The 17226-nt window shown below is 39.2% G+C and overlaps 1 protein-coding gene across 3 annotated transcripts in view; it reads right to left on the reverse strand.

Moving 5' to 3' along the window:
- Positions 1 to 17226, reverse strand: part of LOC128058200 (ubiquinol-cytochrome-c reductase complex assembly factor 1) — a 96704-nt gene that overhangs the window by 54591 nt on the left and 24887 nt on the right. For all 3 annotated transcript variants that reach the window (XM_052650583.1, XM_052650585.1, XM_052650584.1), the window contains 2 exons: positions 9810 to 9882; positions 3579 to 3636 (listed from right to left, as the gene is read on the reverse strand). In XM_052650583.1, the coding sequence (XP_052506543.1) occupies positions 3579 to 3636; positions 9810 to 9882 (131 nt within the window). The remainder of the gene's footprint in view (positions 1 to 3578; positions 3637 to 9809; positions 9883 to 17226) is intronic.

The raw sequence follows: 17226 nt of genomic DNA on the forward strand, positions 1-17226 counted from the left end.
TGGCACCAGATGAGTGTGGTAAAGGTAGCGTATTTGGTGGACTATGAATGCCATGCTAGGAAACACACTGCATCCCAAGAACAACAGAAAATACTAAGGAGGGTGTGTGTGTGTGTGTGAGACTCCAATCTGTATTGAGAAGATCTATGGCACAGGAAGAGAGAAGTTGAAGTCCAAATACCTGTTGCTTGTAATTCAGTGAAATCAATTAGTGGGTGATATCTTACATTTCTGTTTTAAATGAATTCAAATGAAACAGAAAATACCAGAGATTATTCATGCTGTAAGGATAAGTTTTATAAAATTTTTGCATCATATATCTATTTGTTCTGGACTACAAGGTAAAATACATTTGTTACTATGGGTCATGGTCAAAAGAGGTTGAGGTGAGTGACTGGTGCCTGACCAGATAAAGGGAATGAGGGAAAAGGTGGCCTTCCAGGTTTCTGGCGTGGGCACCTGAATGGATCTCAACACCACTGCCCCAGACAGGGAACAGAGGAGGAAGCCTGTTTTTATCAAGTCCGTGTGGAGATGCTAGAAAGCACCCCCAGCAACCTCTGCCAGCATTTTTTCAGCAGCTGTAGTGAATACTAACCTTGTTCAGCAGAGACAAAGGACACATAGTCACCACAGCTGCATGTTACAAGAAAACACAACTGATAAGGGCTATCTGGGAACTGAAGGGTTCCCAGTCCTAAATCCCAATACACACAAAAATTGGGGACCTAGGGAAAGCAGAATGGATAAGGGGGACATCAACACCTCCTCCAGGGAACTAACAGGATATGGGAAATCCTGTCCCTATTCTGAGGGCCAACAGGGCATCATCACCCTCGGGAACTTAAGCGAGAGTATTCTAGTGTTTGTGGGGGCTTTTTCGGAAGTGGGGAATTCTTTCTATTTTTATGACTGCTTTCTAAGCCTCCCCACTTCTCCCTCACAGTACCACTCACAGGAGGTATTTGAATCCTACCCATCCCCAGCAAGTCCACTGAGCCTGGTAACACTGGACTTGGTGACCCCTTAGTTAACCTCCTAGAGTTTCAAGCTAACAGAACAGGACTAGAAGAACACAGCTTTCCCGCAGTCCTTGGGTGAATCCCTTACTTCCTCTAAGAACCCTAATCCTTAGAAGAGAGTTTCCCCTAATTCTTCTTGGATCATAGCACACTGGATCCTAAACTACTCTTCTGGTGACCCTTTTCCACTACATTCCTAGATGCTACAGACAACGTGGCTGCCCTCAAATGCTCCATGTTCTTGTACATGTTCTATGTCTTGCCCCTAACACTCCCACAACTTAAGACTGCCTTCCTTTCTCTGACAGAAATGCTACTCACCCTTCAAGGTGCATCTCATATGTCACCTCTGCTGCTGCTGCTGCTAAGTCGCTTCAGTCGTGTCCGACTCTGTGTGACCCTATAGACGGCAGCCCACCAGGCTCCCCCGTCCCTGGGATTCTCCAGGCAAGAATACTAGAGTGGGTTGCCATTTCCTTCTCTAATGCGTGAAAGTGAAAAGTCAAAGTGAAGTTGCTCAGTCATGTCTGACTCTTAGCGACCCCATGGACTGCAGCCTACCAGGCTCCTCCATCCATGGGATTTTCCAGGCAAGAGTACTGGAGTGGGGTGCCATTGCCTTCTCCGATGTCACCTCTACCACACAGCAACTCTTTACCCAATACTCCCCTCATCCACCAAATGTGGACTCAGTCACACCTTCGTGTCCTTTCACAGTACCTGTGTGTGCCTTGGACACAGCACTTCTTTCATCGTCATCCATTACAGGCAATTGTGCTGGGCTGCTTTCCACTCAACTAAGTTTCTTGAAGGTGCACACCGTGTCACATCCTTCTCTCCAGTGCCTGCCAGTCCTTAACACAGAGTTTGCTGATTCAAACTGAAAAGCTACTGATTGATCTCAACAAAGCTGCAGATCATCAGAACCAAGGACGAAGGATGGAAGAGAGACCAAGTGTAGACAAGCCTCCCTCCCCCTCCTTACCTGGTGATGGTACTCCCCACGCCTCTGAGAAATTAAATCAATCTCAGCAAGGGGGACTCAGCAGGCACATTTGGAAATCATGGCTAACTTGAAAGAACTACAAGTAGTTACAAGGTTGCCCCAGCTGCTATTAGTCAGGTACTGACCTTGGGATGTGGTCACAAGGATTATATTTTTTATTTTGCCATCCACTCCCTCTAACATGCTGATACCTCTGGCTATTGGGCAAGAAAGAGTCTTTCATACTGGCTTTGAATATTATCTTTGAGCTCCTCTGGGAACAGCCTAGCCTCCTCTCAACCCTCCCACCTTTGCAGTGGGTAATTCCCCAGGGCCACCTCTGCAGTGCCCTCCTCTTGAAAAAGTTGTTTTCCTCTCAGTACATCCAGCTTCCCCCCCCAAACTTCTCCTAACCTTCACCATTCAGACCGAAGGTAGTCTGCCTTCGCAGCTACCTGACTAAGACACGGCACATTTCAAAAGCCAGGTAAGGGTTTTGAGAGTTGCTGCCTCTTCTGTGATCCCACAGGCACTACTTACTCAGATTTATTACAGAACTTGGCCATTCCGATTTATAACCAACTATTACGCACGTCTTATCTCCCTGACTAGACTGGGAGCTTCCTGACATAGCTTATTGACTGCCCAGGACACAGTGTACACTCAATAAACTACTGGTTTAGGAAAAAACAACATAAACTGCCACCTTAGACCCCTGAGCCAATCTCACTGACTATGCGAGTTCAGAAGAAATATTTCAGAGGTGATCAAAACCAAAAAGTCTTTATATAGCAGTCAGTCCTGTGATGCAAAGCTCAGCCTCAAACAAGGGTCCTTTTGACAAGGCAACCATTCCCCACGTTCCTCAGATGCTCACTATGGTCAAAGTAGTAAACTAGTTCTCCAGAATTTACTTTCCCAAGATCTGGCAGTTCAATAAATACATTCCCCAGCCCCCACTTCCAACGCCTCTCCTATATCCTTCTGACCTTTAATACTGTGTAACGTTAGATGAAAAACTGATTTTTTTTGGCTACGTAATTTGCAGCTGAAGAAAAAATATACTGTTTAAGGTGTTAAATATTTTTACATGCAACAAACCTGGCATGAATCTAACCTGTATGCACATTTTAGAGGTACAGGCGTAAATGTCAGTGCTATAATTTGTTATAGGTTTCTGATGACCAGCAATGAAAATGACCACGGATGCTCACAATTCAAACCACTTTTACGTAAATGTGAACTTTCCTAAAACAGCCAAGGGAAAGAACTTTCCACCCAAGCCCATAGGGTCTCTTAGAGATACTGATAGCATTGTTCACTGGATTAGGTGTTCTTTGAGAAACTCCTACAAATATTAGTTTCTTTCTGGGACTATGCTTTGACCTTTAATAAAAAATGTGCCATAAGACACCAGCTATTAAAATGAAAGGAACAGTTTTTAATGCCTGAACAACTGCCATTTCATATAATCAGCTCTACTGAAGGCTATACCTTAACAAGTCTGCAGTGTTAAAAAAAAAAAAAATTTATATATATATATGGTAACTTCACTTAAATTTCTCACTTACCAGACATGAAGCAGAGTTATAAGAAACCATGAATTGAATGTATCAGGCATCTGACACCCTAGAAAATAATAATGAAGTATAAATATGTGAGGGTTTAGAAGAGGAATATGGACTCTGTTTGAAATATTGGTAGGGATTTGTTCAATCAAAATATACGGCAGTCACAGCACTCTCTGAGAGAAGGCCAATGGAACCACAAGGTAAGCCTATGGGTTGAAAGAACATTGAATGTAGTCAGACAACTGAGCCCCTAGTTCCAGCCCCATCACCACCCTGCTGCATGACCTTTGGAAAATCACTTCTCTGGGCCTCAGTTTTCTCACTTTGTATTGTGCAGCCTGGACAATCTGTAATTCCTTCTAACTTCCATATGAGTCAATGTTATTTTCCCTTCCTGGTCTCAATTCTTTTGGAAAGCTAGGCAGACACCACTTGCCTACCCCCACTTAAGTATAGGCTTTTTTTTTTTTTTTTTTAACATATTCTTTAAAAAATGTGTTAATGTATTTGGCTTCCTTGCATCACAGGTGCGGCACATGGGATCTCCCTTGCGTCATTCAGTATCTTTCACTGTGGCGCGCAGACTCTCTAGCTGTGTGAGGACTCAATAGCTGCAGTACGTGGGCTTAGTTAAGCTCCTTGGCATGTGGGATCTTCATTCCCTGACCAGGGTTCAAACCCACATCCCCTGCACTGCAAGGTGGATTCTTAACCACTGGACTACTAGGGAAGTCCCATGTATAAGGTTTTTTCTTTTTTTTTTTACTTGAGCTCTGCCAAGAAATTAAGTTCTTCTTGTATTCCTTTCCTGTTTTATTTCTTTAAGGTAACCCAGTGTGCTACAAACATGAGTACACTAAATGATGCAACCAAAATAAATGACTGGGAGAAAGAAGGAGAGCTCTAGGGAACTGCAGTTGAATAGAAAGCAGATGATATCTAACAAAACGCCGTTCACCACCCCCAGGAATGATAAACCAGGCAGGACTTCTCCTTGGTTTAAGATACCAAAAATCAGGTCAGTGCTTAGATATCCAAGCCTCTCAATTCTCAGATCCTTAAGAAATGCCTCTGGCTTGGTGAAGGGCCCCCCAGTGAATATGTCCTCCTTATTACATGATGGGGAGAAATGGTGGAACAAGAAGATAAAAAGAGAATCAGTGGGAATCTGATTCTGTCCCTTGGATTAATGACTCAAGAAAGAAGTAGTATCTTCTGCCCTTCAGCAAACAATGAAGTATACTATGAACTAAATGATCACAAACAGGGGCCACTAAGATAGAAAACACAGAGCAGGACCCCTGCTCTGTTAGTGAGGCACACTAACAACGTCAAGAATAATGAAGAGCTAGAATTCATTCTGGGCTTACTATGTATGTGCCAGACTCAATCAAAGGTACACACATTAGCTCAATGAACCCTTCCAACATTCCTATGAGGTAGGTATTGATATTATCCCCATTTGACAGGTGAGAAAACTGATGGAGAGATCGTGACAACTGCCCAAGGTCACACAGCCGTGAAATCAGACATCTGGGATCAAATTTAGATCTGCTTGATTCCATATACTATGGCCTAATCGCTAACGGCCTAATATTAGGATCAGAAACTAACATTCACTAAGGGTTCAAACTTCCTGCCAAGCCCACTGTTGGTCATGTCAGTATATTATCTCACTTAATCCTCACTTCAACCCTGAAGGAAGGCATTAGAAGCCTCATTCTAGAGATGAGGAAACGGGCTCCAAAGAGCTAAGGAACTTGTGGGCAGCCACAATATTAACAAGCTAGTGGCTAGGATAGCGTTTAAGTCCAGGTCTGTCACAAACTGACACCAAAATACTCTGGTGAGCTTACTGGGAGGTGCCCAGCAGCTGTCAAGTGGACTTCCTCTTGGAGCCCGGCAGGAGGGAGGTGAAGGCTGGCCTGGCCAGTCATTCAGCTATTAAGACACATGCCATCTGAGAGTGGGCCAACCATCCTCCACCTAGAACAAGAATAGCCATGAGAAACTCTCGAGCCCGGATCTGAAGTTGGGTCTTTTTTGGATGCTAGAACAAAACATTAAAAAGAAAAGTTTTCTTGGAAGTCTGTCTTTCAATCTGGAAAATGAAATTTGGCTGCTTCTAAAGGACAATCTGTTCAATTGCTACCTCTACATCAAAGCTTCTCAGCAGCCTCCAGGAGCCTTTCCAATTTTCTCAAAGAGGGAATCAGTTCTTGAGCTGGAAAGCGCAGACAGACAGACAGGCCAGCAACTGGACTTGGGTCACAATTTTCCCTCTGGGGGACAGCTCAGAGCTGAGGATGGGAAAAGAGCTGGCATATGACTGACTCCCTGTACCCACTGGGGTCAGAACAGAAAAGCACGGGCTAAAGCCCTGAAAAACAAGACCACTGAAAGTTTGTGAGCAACTCAACAAACAGCAGATTCTTTAGCTTTACGAAATGTCTTTAAGCACTTCAAAGTTAAAACCTGCTATAGGTCTTCCCATGATCACAAGGTCTTCCCATAATCACACTTAGCTCCAGTATACATTCAGTGCACTATTATGTGAGGCTAGATACTTTTTTCCTCAACGTCAGTTGAGAAAATTAAATTAATTCATTATTGTTATGAGGCAGCAGGACTAACATAGTTGCATGTTTAATGAAGACACTGGGGTCAGACATCCTGATTCAAAACCTTAACTCTACTTCTTTCTTGCTATGTGACTCTGGGCAAAGTTACCTGTCAGTACCTGTTTTCTTCTCTATAAAAATGGGAGAATACGAGAACCTACCTTTGAGGGTTTTTGTGAGGAATAAATGAGATAAGGCCTATAGAATATTTAACAAAGTGGTTAATGTTTAATAGGTACTCAATAAACGTTCACTTTTGTGAACATTTTTTGAATTTTGTGAATTCACCAGAGTTCCCTGATGGCTCAGTTGGTAAGGAATCCACCTGCACTGAGGGAAACCTAGGTTCAATCCCTGGGTAGGGAAGATCACCAGAGGAGGGCATGGCAACCCACTCTAGTATTCTTGCCTGGAGAATCCCCATGGACAGAGGAGCCTGATGGGCTACAGTCCGTGGGGTCGCAAAGAGTCAGACACAACTGAGCAACTAAGCACAGCACACATTCACTATTGTTTTTTAGTGAATTGTTTAAACAGTAGTGTTTAAACTATCTTTGAAAAAACTCATTAAGATTTCATCTATTGATGATGAACCTCAATCTTTTTTTCTTCAAGTTAAAAAAAAAAGACATCACAAACTTATACAAAATTGATATATTTGATAGCTGAGTATTAGCAGCAGAAAGAGATAAAGGTAGAACCTCAATTTTATTAACTCAAAATCGACTCATTAAGGAATCTCCTCTCCAAGGTACAGGGCTCTTAGGGCTATAAACAAAGCAGTGTGCAGACAACAGTGTGGTTTTAAACACAAGCTTTACTGACTGACTGACCACCTCTGCCCCAAAAGAGCTCTTTATAATGGAACTGATCTCCAAAACTCCAGTTAGCAAACACTGCCTGCTCACAGAGGGTACACTCATTCATGCCACAGTGACATCATCAGAACATCTTGGAAACAACAGTGGACTATTAAGGTATCTCCCCAGTCAGAATCCTCAGCATCTAGGCCTCTAGATCAACACCTCTGAACACTTTGGCTCTGACATGACAGAGTATTTGTAGCTTTGGCATTTTATGAGGACTTGTCCGAGAGGCTGACAGGCATACATTTACTGAGTAAAGAACTCAACCTTCATGACATACAACTGGCCTCACTTTTGTTGGAAGAGTGAAAATGACACCTACCACTACCTAAGGCTCTAAAAGTAAAGTAAAGTAAAGACTCTAAAAGTAAAGCCCTAAAATACCAAAAATCCAAGGGAGCAATATCCACTTTACAGATGTAATCCTGGGAAGCAACACAGACACACACACACACAGACAAGACACACACACACACACGTTCTCTTCTTTTACCACACACACACATGTTCTCTTCTTTTACCACACACACACACACACATACACACACGTTCTCTTCTTTTACCACACACACACACACACACACACACACACGTTCTCTTCTTTCACCACACACACACACACACACACACACACACACACACGCGCGTTCTCTTCTTTTACCCCAAACTTGTCTGGCCTACTCTTTAGAATCCAAAATGCAAGAAAGTCAATCTCATTACTTTATAAATACTCTTTGTCTGCCTCTAAGTGGTACTCTTCAGATTTTCTCCCTTTGTACTCACTGGCCACAATTTGGAACCACTTTGGTCTGATTCTGAAATTTAACCACAAATGTCAAAAATGGACTACAATGGAGCATAATACAAATGAACATAAGTCTAAAAGGTAATTCTCAAAGTGAGTCTCAGAAAACCTGAAGTAACAGTGCTATCACTGAAAAATGTACTGCCTCCCCAGAAAATTAATTCGAAGGGTAAAGTTAGGGTGTACACATTTTAATAATATATAAACAGCAGCTCACAAAATTAATAGAACACATCATGGAGGTAGTTCTCAATTAAAAATTATAAAATACAAAGAATTATAAAACAAAATGTTAAAATGGACTATAATTCTATCTTGCAATTATATTCATTCACAGGCAATAAGTTATAGCAGAAAAATTCCTGGATTTTAAGCCAGATGACATAGGATCAAGGCTTGAGTAGTAAGCAACTTTGGGTAAATCACTTAGCCTCTTTAAGTTTCAATTGTTTCTGAAAACAAAATAAAAATTAAAATAAGAATATAAGCCCTCCAGTCTTGCAAGGTTTTATAACTCCAAAAGAAAACAAACGTAAAAGCATTTAAGTGTGAATTATTAAAATGTAATGGATACTCATTTTAATAAACTTCTATTTTTATAAGTAGTCTACAACAGATTATAAATTGAAACATGATACATTAAGTATGTAATAATAGTCTCATTATTTAACATTATAATATTAACTCAAGAATATTTAATAAGGATTAGCTAAACAAAGACAGCTAGTAAACATCCTTTCAAAATAAAGTTTATGAGATGTTTAATATTGAATAGATGTCTAGGAGGAAGTTTTAAAAAGATCTAAAGAAAAATACTTTAGCACACAGACTCAAACTACTTAAGAAAAATCCAGCTTCTAAAATTAACAGTTTCTTCATCATGTAGAGAAAGAATATTTTCTCCTTTCAGACTAGTTTCTCCTAAAATAAAAAATTGCTAGAGGTGAAAAAGCAGCAGGAAGGTTTTCTTTCTTCACTATGAGTAAATAGGAAATGGAAAGCAGATACTAAATTAGGATTACAACTCAGCATAGTATTTTAAGTTTCTAATATAATATCTGCTGAAAGTAAACTCAACAAAACAACTTGCACCTAATTTTAAAAAACAGTAAATAAAGCTGCATCTCTTTCTTCATTGTTGTTAACATAATTATATATTAATTATTTGCTGTCCATGAAAAATATCAAGAACATATAGTTAAGTGTTTTTTGCTTTGAGGATAATGGCTATTACCACAAGAGGTACACAGCACACATTTCCTTCCAAAATCTGTGGAGCTGGAAACAGTTTAAACTTTCCCAATGACTTTATAAGTATCTGCTTTAAATGACTTGTTTATAACTACAACAGTTTACAGCAACAAAATGAGTATTGTATTGATACAATCAACTGCTAGTGATGATTATCTACTGGTTTAGAAAGCAATTTATCAATGGGATAAAAATAATAAAATTATATGTACCTTTTGACCCAACAGTCCTTTTACAGAAAGAAGAAAAATCATGAGGCATATTCCAGGATTAACTAAAACAATTATAAACTAGAAATAAAAGAGGAATCACTGGCTAAAAGTTCATCTCAAAACTGCTAAGTAAAACATACAGAATGTAAAGCGGTATGTTTACTCTAAATACTCTTATGTAAAACATGCATATGTGGACAAAGGGGATGATAATGTTGAAGTACTGGACAAATTTTTACTTTTTTTTTCCCCCAAATGCTTTATTTTTCCCAAATAAAACATCTTATTTATAAGGTTCTTTTGGCCTCTGTTTATTCTATTAGGAGAAAAATAGGAAGCTTTTATTATATATCCTGTGCAAGAAAACCTGTTTCACTATTACTTTAAAAAAGACAACTATCTGAACAAGACACAAACATAAAAATGAACAGTAGATTCATTTTTCCTTCTCAGAACTTTCAAAAACAGTAACTTACTTAAAAAGAATTCCTCGAAGTCAGTTTTCTCCACACAGCTAGTATACATGCGAAGGGCTGCAATCTTAATTTTCTAGACAAAGAGAATAAAACAAACTCAAGACATGACCAAGTGAATGTTCTGGTACCATTAGATGTGGGTCACAGAATTTTATACTTTTCAACTAGAAGGATGGGTCCAAACCTGTCTCTAGGCAAATTTAATAGCTAAACAATATAGATAGCTTTATTTTATTAAATCAAGACATTCGGACTTCAAAAAATTCTAGATTTTATGATTTTAGCATCAAAATGTAAAAAAGATTTTTCTAATATTTAGAGGAAATATATCCTTTAATTCAAACCCATTTTACCACATTTGAGCCTCTAAACCATAGTTCAGAACCATCCACATTAACTATTTATGATCTGAAACCCTTTATATTAAAAAAATACCCATTCTCCTGACCAAAATCAAACAAAACCCTCAATCATTTGATCTTTCCCTCAGAAGCACTATTATCTATTCCTTAAGTCTTTTTTTTACCCTGAAAGAGGGGGTCATTTTTTCCTGTATTTTCCCTAGTTTTATAGTTTGCTGATCCTAACAGAATACTATGTTTATAAATTTGCTGGATCATGCAGAAAGCAAGGGAATTCCAGAAAAACATTTACTTCTGGCTTCACTGACTGCACTAAAGCCTCTGACTGTGTGGATCACACAAACTGTGGGAAATTCTTAAAGAGATGGGAGTACCAGACCATCTTACCTGTCTCCTGAAAAATCTGTATGCAGGTCAAGAAGCAACAGTTAGAACCAGACATGGAACAACAGTGGGAAAGGAGTACGTCAAGGCTGTATACTGTCGCCTTGCTTATTTAACTTCCATGAAGAGTACATGTGAAATGCCTGGCTGGATGAATCACCAGCTGGAATCAAGACTGCTGGAAGAAATATCAACAACCTCATATACGCAGATGATACCACGGTAATGGTAGAAAGTGAAGAGGAACTAAACAGCCTCTTGATGAGGGTGAAAGAGGAGAGTGAAAAAGCCGGCTTGAAACTCAACTTTCAAAAAACTTAAGATCATGGCATCTGGTTCCATCACTTCATGACAAACAGAAGGGGAAAAAGTGGAAGCAGTGACAGATTTTATTTTCTTGGGCTCCAAAATCACTGTGCATGGTGACCACAGTCATGAAATTAAAAGACACTTGCTCCTTGGAAGGAAAGCTACGACAAACCTAGACAGTGTACTAAAAAGCAGAGACATCACTTTGCCGACAAAGGGCCATATAGTCAAAGATATGGAGAGCAGTTAAGTATGGGTGTGAGAGTTGGACCATAAAGAAGGCTGAGTGCTGAAGAATTGTGGTGCTGGAGAAGACTCTTGAGAGTCCCTTGGACAGCAAGAAGATCAAACCAGTCAATCCTAAAGAAAATCAACACTGAATATTCATCGGAAGGACTGTTGCTGAAGCTAAAGCTGAAGCTCCAATACTCTTGCCACTTGATGCAAAGAGGTGACTCATTGGAAAAGACCCTGATGCTGGGAAAGACTGCAGGCAAAAGGAGAAGGGGGTGACAGAGAATGAGACAGTTAGATAGTATTACTGACTCAACAGACATGAATTTGAGCAAACTCCAGGAGATAGTGGAGGACAGAGGAGTCTTTGGAGAAGGCAATGGCACCCCACCCCAGTACTCTTGCCTGGAAAATCCCATGGATGGAGGAGCCTGGTAGGCTGCAGTCCATGGGGTTGCGAACAGTTGGACACGACTGAGCGACTTCACTTTCACTTTTCACTTTCATGCACTGGAGAAGGAAATGGCAACCCACTCCAGTGTTCTTGCCTGGAGAATCCCAGGGACGGGGGAGCCTGGTGGGCTGCTGTCGCTGGGTTTGCACAGAGTAGGACGCAACTGAAGCGACTTAGCAGCAGCAGAGGAGTCTTATGTGCTACAGTCCATGGGGTCACAAAGAGTTGGACACAACTTAGCAACTGAACAACAATAAACACAGCAACTCTTTTTAAATAAGAGTTTCTAATCAATATAAAATATAGTAAAAGGATCAACTGTTTACTATTCCCCAAAACACCAAGAATTCTCATAGAATCTTAATCTGAGTGATTTTAATTTATTCATGAGCTGTATACTGAAGATTTGTATATTTTACTGTATGTACATTATGTCTTCAAAAAAAGAAATCTAAAAATGAAAAGTAAATTTTTATGAACTGTAGGTCTGAAGACCAACTCAGCGCTGAAGGAACAAGAATTTCTAAGGACTTTCAAAATATTTCCTTAAGGATACAATTAGTGTATCAACAAAAGGCTTGTAGAAGCTTATTTTTCTTTAAAATGACAGAGAAATTTACTCAAATATGCACAGACCAAAACTATATATATATGCAAATGATGTAGCAACTGAGGAAAAACCAACCTAGAATTTTAGCAGAGCAGTTTTGTTATTAAGGTTCAATGTCACCAAGGATAGACTATATCCACTACTACATAATATTCATATCTCAGTTTCTCATGGGTAGAAATACCTGTTATAAAATAAAGTATTATGTCTTTGATTGCAATTAAGATTTTTTCATTTGCTAATTTGAAATGTTATATTTTCAATGTTTTTAGCCTGAAGTTCATATAGGGGAAAACAAAACAACATATAACCAATGGATTTCAGGTATATTTTTATGGGCAATATATCAGTGTTAAGAAGCCCACATTTAAACAAAACTCTTGGTGAGACACTAAAAGGGAAGAGCAATTTAAACTTAAAAGCAAGCAGCATGACACATAAAGATAAGAGCAGAAATTAATGAAACTGAAAACAAAAATAATACAGAAAGTCATAGGCCAAAGCTGGTTCTTGGAAAACAACAAAAAAATTGACAAGGAATAAAAAGAAAAAATAGGGACTTTCCTGATGGTCTAGACTTTGAGCTCCCAATGCAGGGTTCCTGGGTTCAATCCCTGACCAGGGCACTAGATCCCACATCCGCAACTAAGAGTTTGTCTGCTGCGACGAGAGGATCCTGCGTGCCGCAGCTAAGATCAGAGATCCCTTGTGCTGCAACTAAGACCCAATAAATAGATAAATACATATTTTTTTTTAATAAAAGAAAGAAAAAACAGAGAAGACATGAGTTACCAATATCGTAAATCAGAGAATAGAGGGAACATCACTATATATCCTAAAGATAGTAATAGGATAATATTATGAACAACTTTAAGTAAATAAATGTCATTATTTTAGATGAAGTGGACAAACTCACTGAAAGATACAAGCTACCAAAGCTCACGAGAATAAATAAATAACATGAATAGTCCCATCTCTTCTGTTTTTTGGCCTCTACGTGTAGCATGTGAGATCTTAGTTTCCCAACAGGGAACCCTGAGCTCCTTGCAGTGGAAGCATGGAGTCTTAACCACTGGACCACCAGGGAAGTCTTCCTACCACTATTTTAAAAACTGGATTTGTTGTTAAAAATCTTCCCAGAAAGCTCCAGGCTTGAGGGCATCACTAGAGAATTCTATCAAATATCTAAAGAAATGGTATCAAATCTACATAAACTCTTGTAGAAAAAAAGCAAGGAACACATCCCAGCTCATTCTATGATCCAATATTACCCTGGTATCAAAACCAAAGACATCAGAAGAAAACAAAACAGTAAAACCATAGTCTTCATGAACACAGATCCAAACTCCTTAATAAAATACTAACAAATCAAATCCATCAGTATTTTTGAAGGAGAACATATCATGATCAACTGGAATTTATCCCAGGAATTTTAAGTTGATTCGACATTCACAAATCAGTGTAATTCACCATATCAGCAACCTAAAAAAGCAGCATGTTTCACTTTTAACACCTACAGTTTGGGGGAGTATTTTACATAGAACACATTTAGAGAAGTACTGGTCTATACCATTGCCAAACTAATGATATCCTAATAATACCATTATCCAAATGACTTGGCCTTGACAGGCCTATTATTATCCTTGAAACAGAGTGTTTAGGACATCTGTAAGCTCTTCATTTCAGTCAACAAATAATTTATTGAGCACCTAACTCAGTGCCTAACACTAATTTGGACACTAGGAAATACAGCAATAAACAAAGCAGTTAAAAACTCCTTTCATGGAACTTAAGGCCTAGTTTAACTATCATGACACATTTAAAATTTTTCTTTTTTATTTTAGGCCTCACCTTGTGGCATGCGCCCCATGCATTGGGAGCAAAGAGTCTTAACCAGTGGATGGATGCCCAGGGAAGTCCCAACACAGTTATAGTTTCAAGTAAAATTCCTAATGGCCCATGTCAAAACTTTTTTTAAATCTGCAGTTTCCTTTCAATTCTTATATACAGTCTTCTGGTTCATAATTAATCACTTTGCCTAAGGAAAGGCACACTTGCCTGCAAGGCCCCACATCATTCCTTGAGAAAGAGGTTTTTCCCCACCACACGTTCATGAAGCAAGCATTCATTACAAATAATGAAGACCTCACCAGATTGGCCAGTGTATTTATACAGTGCTCATACTGTGGCAATGAGGAGCATTTTATAGTTCCTCACTTTTCCTGCAGCAAAGCCAAGCCTTTATACTTGGGTGAGCCATTTTCCTGGACAAATCTCTAAAGCAAGTCCCTTAAGACCATCACACAGGGACTGGAAATAGCAACTCGGGGAAAGAACCTCTTCAAGACTCATGTGTTAATATAAGTTAAGGAAGTAGGTGGACTAAATTTCCATCCAGTCAATACAAATTGTTCTGGTCCTCGGATGACTTCATGTTTATTTCATTCTAACTTTGGAAGACTCCATCAGTCTAACTGACTAAAACACAAGCACCTAAGACAGCTTTGGGAAATGAAAATCAGCTTTCCCAATAACTGATGCCATTTGTACCATCCTACAAGATGAAAAACGAATCTAGTAAAAGGCCTGCACTCACAGCTGTGTGAGTTGGAAGGGGCTTTGAAGTAATTTGAACTTTCTCTTCTGTACTGAAATTCCTTCTCCAGCATTCTTGATTCATGGTCAACTATCTGGGCCCCTGTTCAAACAAGCCCAATGACCTTGTGAGGCTACCTAGTCCACTGGAGGACAATTCTTGTTAGATTTTTGTTATACTGAACATGAATCTGCTTTGTGTAACATTCATTAAACATGATCTGCACACTGGAATACTTCAGAGTAAGTCTCTCCTTTTTTTTAGTATATTTATTTATGTATTTAGGAGAAGGCAATGGCAACCCACTCTAGTACTCTTGCCTGGAAAATCCCATGGACAGAGGAGCCTGGTAGGCTGCAGTCCATGGCGTCGCTAAGAGTCAGACACGACTGAGCGACTTCACTTTCACTTTTCACTTTCATGCACTGGAGAAGGAAATGGCAACCCACTCCAGTGTTCTTGCCTGGAGAATCCCAGGGACGGGGGAGCCTGGTGGGCTGCTGTCTCTGGGGTCGCACAGAGTCAGACACGACTGAAGCGACTTAGCAGCAGCAGCATTTATGTATTTGGCTGCACCGGATTCTAGTTGTGGCACACGGGATCTTCAGTTGTGACACCTGAATTCCTAGTCATGCCATGTGGGATCCAGTTCCCACCCTGTACGGGGAGCAAACAGTCTCAACCACTGGACCACGAGAGGGAAGTCCCTCTCCTTTTTTTTTTTTTTTAACATTTCTTCCTCAAATATCTGAGAAGAACCATTAGTCTCCTCTTTCCAGGCAAAGCATCCCTATTTCCTTCAACCACTCTTCATTCAAGTTTCTGAAGGCTTCACAAGGCTCACTGCCCATTTCTGAATGCATTCCAGTTTGTCAGTGTCCTTCAGAACAGGAGTAACTTTTGGCTTAATGCTAATCTGGAAACTGCCTATTCAATGACATGTGGCTAAATCTGTTAAATGTTATCCTTATCTTAACCTGATACTGTTCCATAAAGATAATGAAAAAAAAAAAAAGGTTATTTAGCGATAGTCAAGTAGGTAAGGAAAAGCCACATTTAAATTCCTGAATACGCATCTAGAAGAAAAATGGAACCACACTTGAAAACATTACATAAAAAGATGGAGGAAAGACGGCTGACACTGCTGATGTGCAGAGACAAGCAGACATTTCACTCCCTAATGAAAGCCATGTGAAAAGACAAAATTCAAAGATTCTTGCCAGTGCAGCCCCAATACAAGTGTCTGCCATAGACTTCTGAGTCAACATTTGCTGAAAAAGGCTCTTTCAAAATGGAAAGTTGTACCTACATTTTCCCACCCAAATTATACTAGAATGTCATATGTTGATGTTTTGATGTCACAAAAATGAAGGTTATATAGCAACAGATGCTGCCACATCACAAAAGATTTTTTAAATGCAATTAGAGACTTAGTTGAGGTCACAAGGGAACCAAGAAAAATTAGAGACTAACTTAAACTAAAACGGTGAAGAAATTTTCCTGATGATTTAGTAATCCTCCAAATGGTAGCCAACTTTCCCTCTGGAATCATAAAAATACAGACGAGACAAAGCATATGGAAGCAACCAAGTGGAACTCAACCATCAAGAAATTAATAAAACAGTCCATTTTTTCTCTTCTCTTTTTTTCTTTCTGCTCTTATTTCCCTTTTAATTTCTTACTTTCAAACAAAACACTAAGCTTTTAAATCCAAATGCTATGATTGCAAATCTTTTTTTTTTTTGCAATTTTTTTTAAAATAGAGGAGAAGATCCTGCTTAATATTACCAAATATACCAATGATTATCATTTGTCAAGGAATTATGATGTAAAAAGAGATAACTTTAAGGAGCATAAGTAGTACTTCATTAATGATTAAGAAGGCATTTCATAACCTTAGGGTCTCAAGAACATTATTATAACTGAGTATATGAGTCTTATCTTCTACACTTTTCAAAGCCCCTTACAGACAAAATGCTGGTAGACTCACTGTTCAATTTATGTAAAAGGGCAGGTGTAAAAAAAAGCCTCTATGTGTTGCAGTTAGAACTGTTAGGAAGACAGCCAGACATTTCAAGAGAAAACTAAAAGTAGAGTCCACAATAAAACTGAAGTTCTAAATAATCTGACTACAACTTGTTAAAATGGTGTAAGTGAAATAATTTAGTCATTTTGGGCAAAGCTATGGTGTTTTCTAGAAAAGTCTTCTCTAATGCTTTGTATTGGTTTGCTTTGATTATGACATGACTATAACTTATGACTGATCAGGCTTAACCAACATTCTAGCAACCTTGAAAAGTATTAAAAGCTACTTTTGCCATAATTGTAGGAAAAAAAAAGGTAGTACTAGAAGATAACTGGGCTGAGGAAAATCCAGTGACTTGTATTTTATTACTTTAATTGGTTAGAGGCATTTCTATAAAAGTCCAGAGGCAGTAGCACCTGAAGCAAAGAAGACATTCACTCAT

Source organism: Budorcas taxicolor, chromosome 13 (assembly GCF_023091745.1).
Source record: "Budorcas taxicolor isolate Tak-1 chromosome 13, Takin1.1, whole genome shotgun sequence".
NCBI classification, from domain to species: domain Eukaryota; kingdom Metazoa; phylum Chordata; class Mammalia; order Artiodactyla; family Bovidae; genus Budorcas; species Budorcas taxicolor.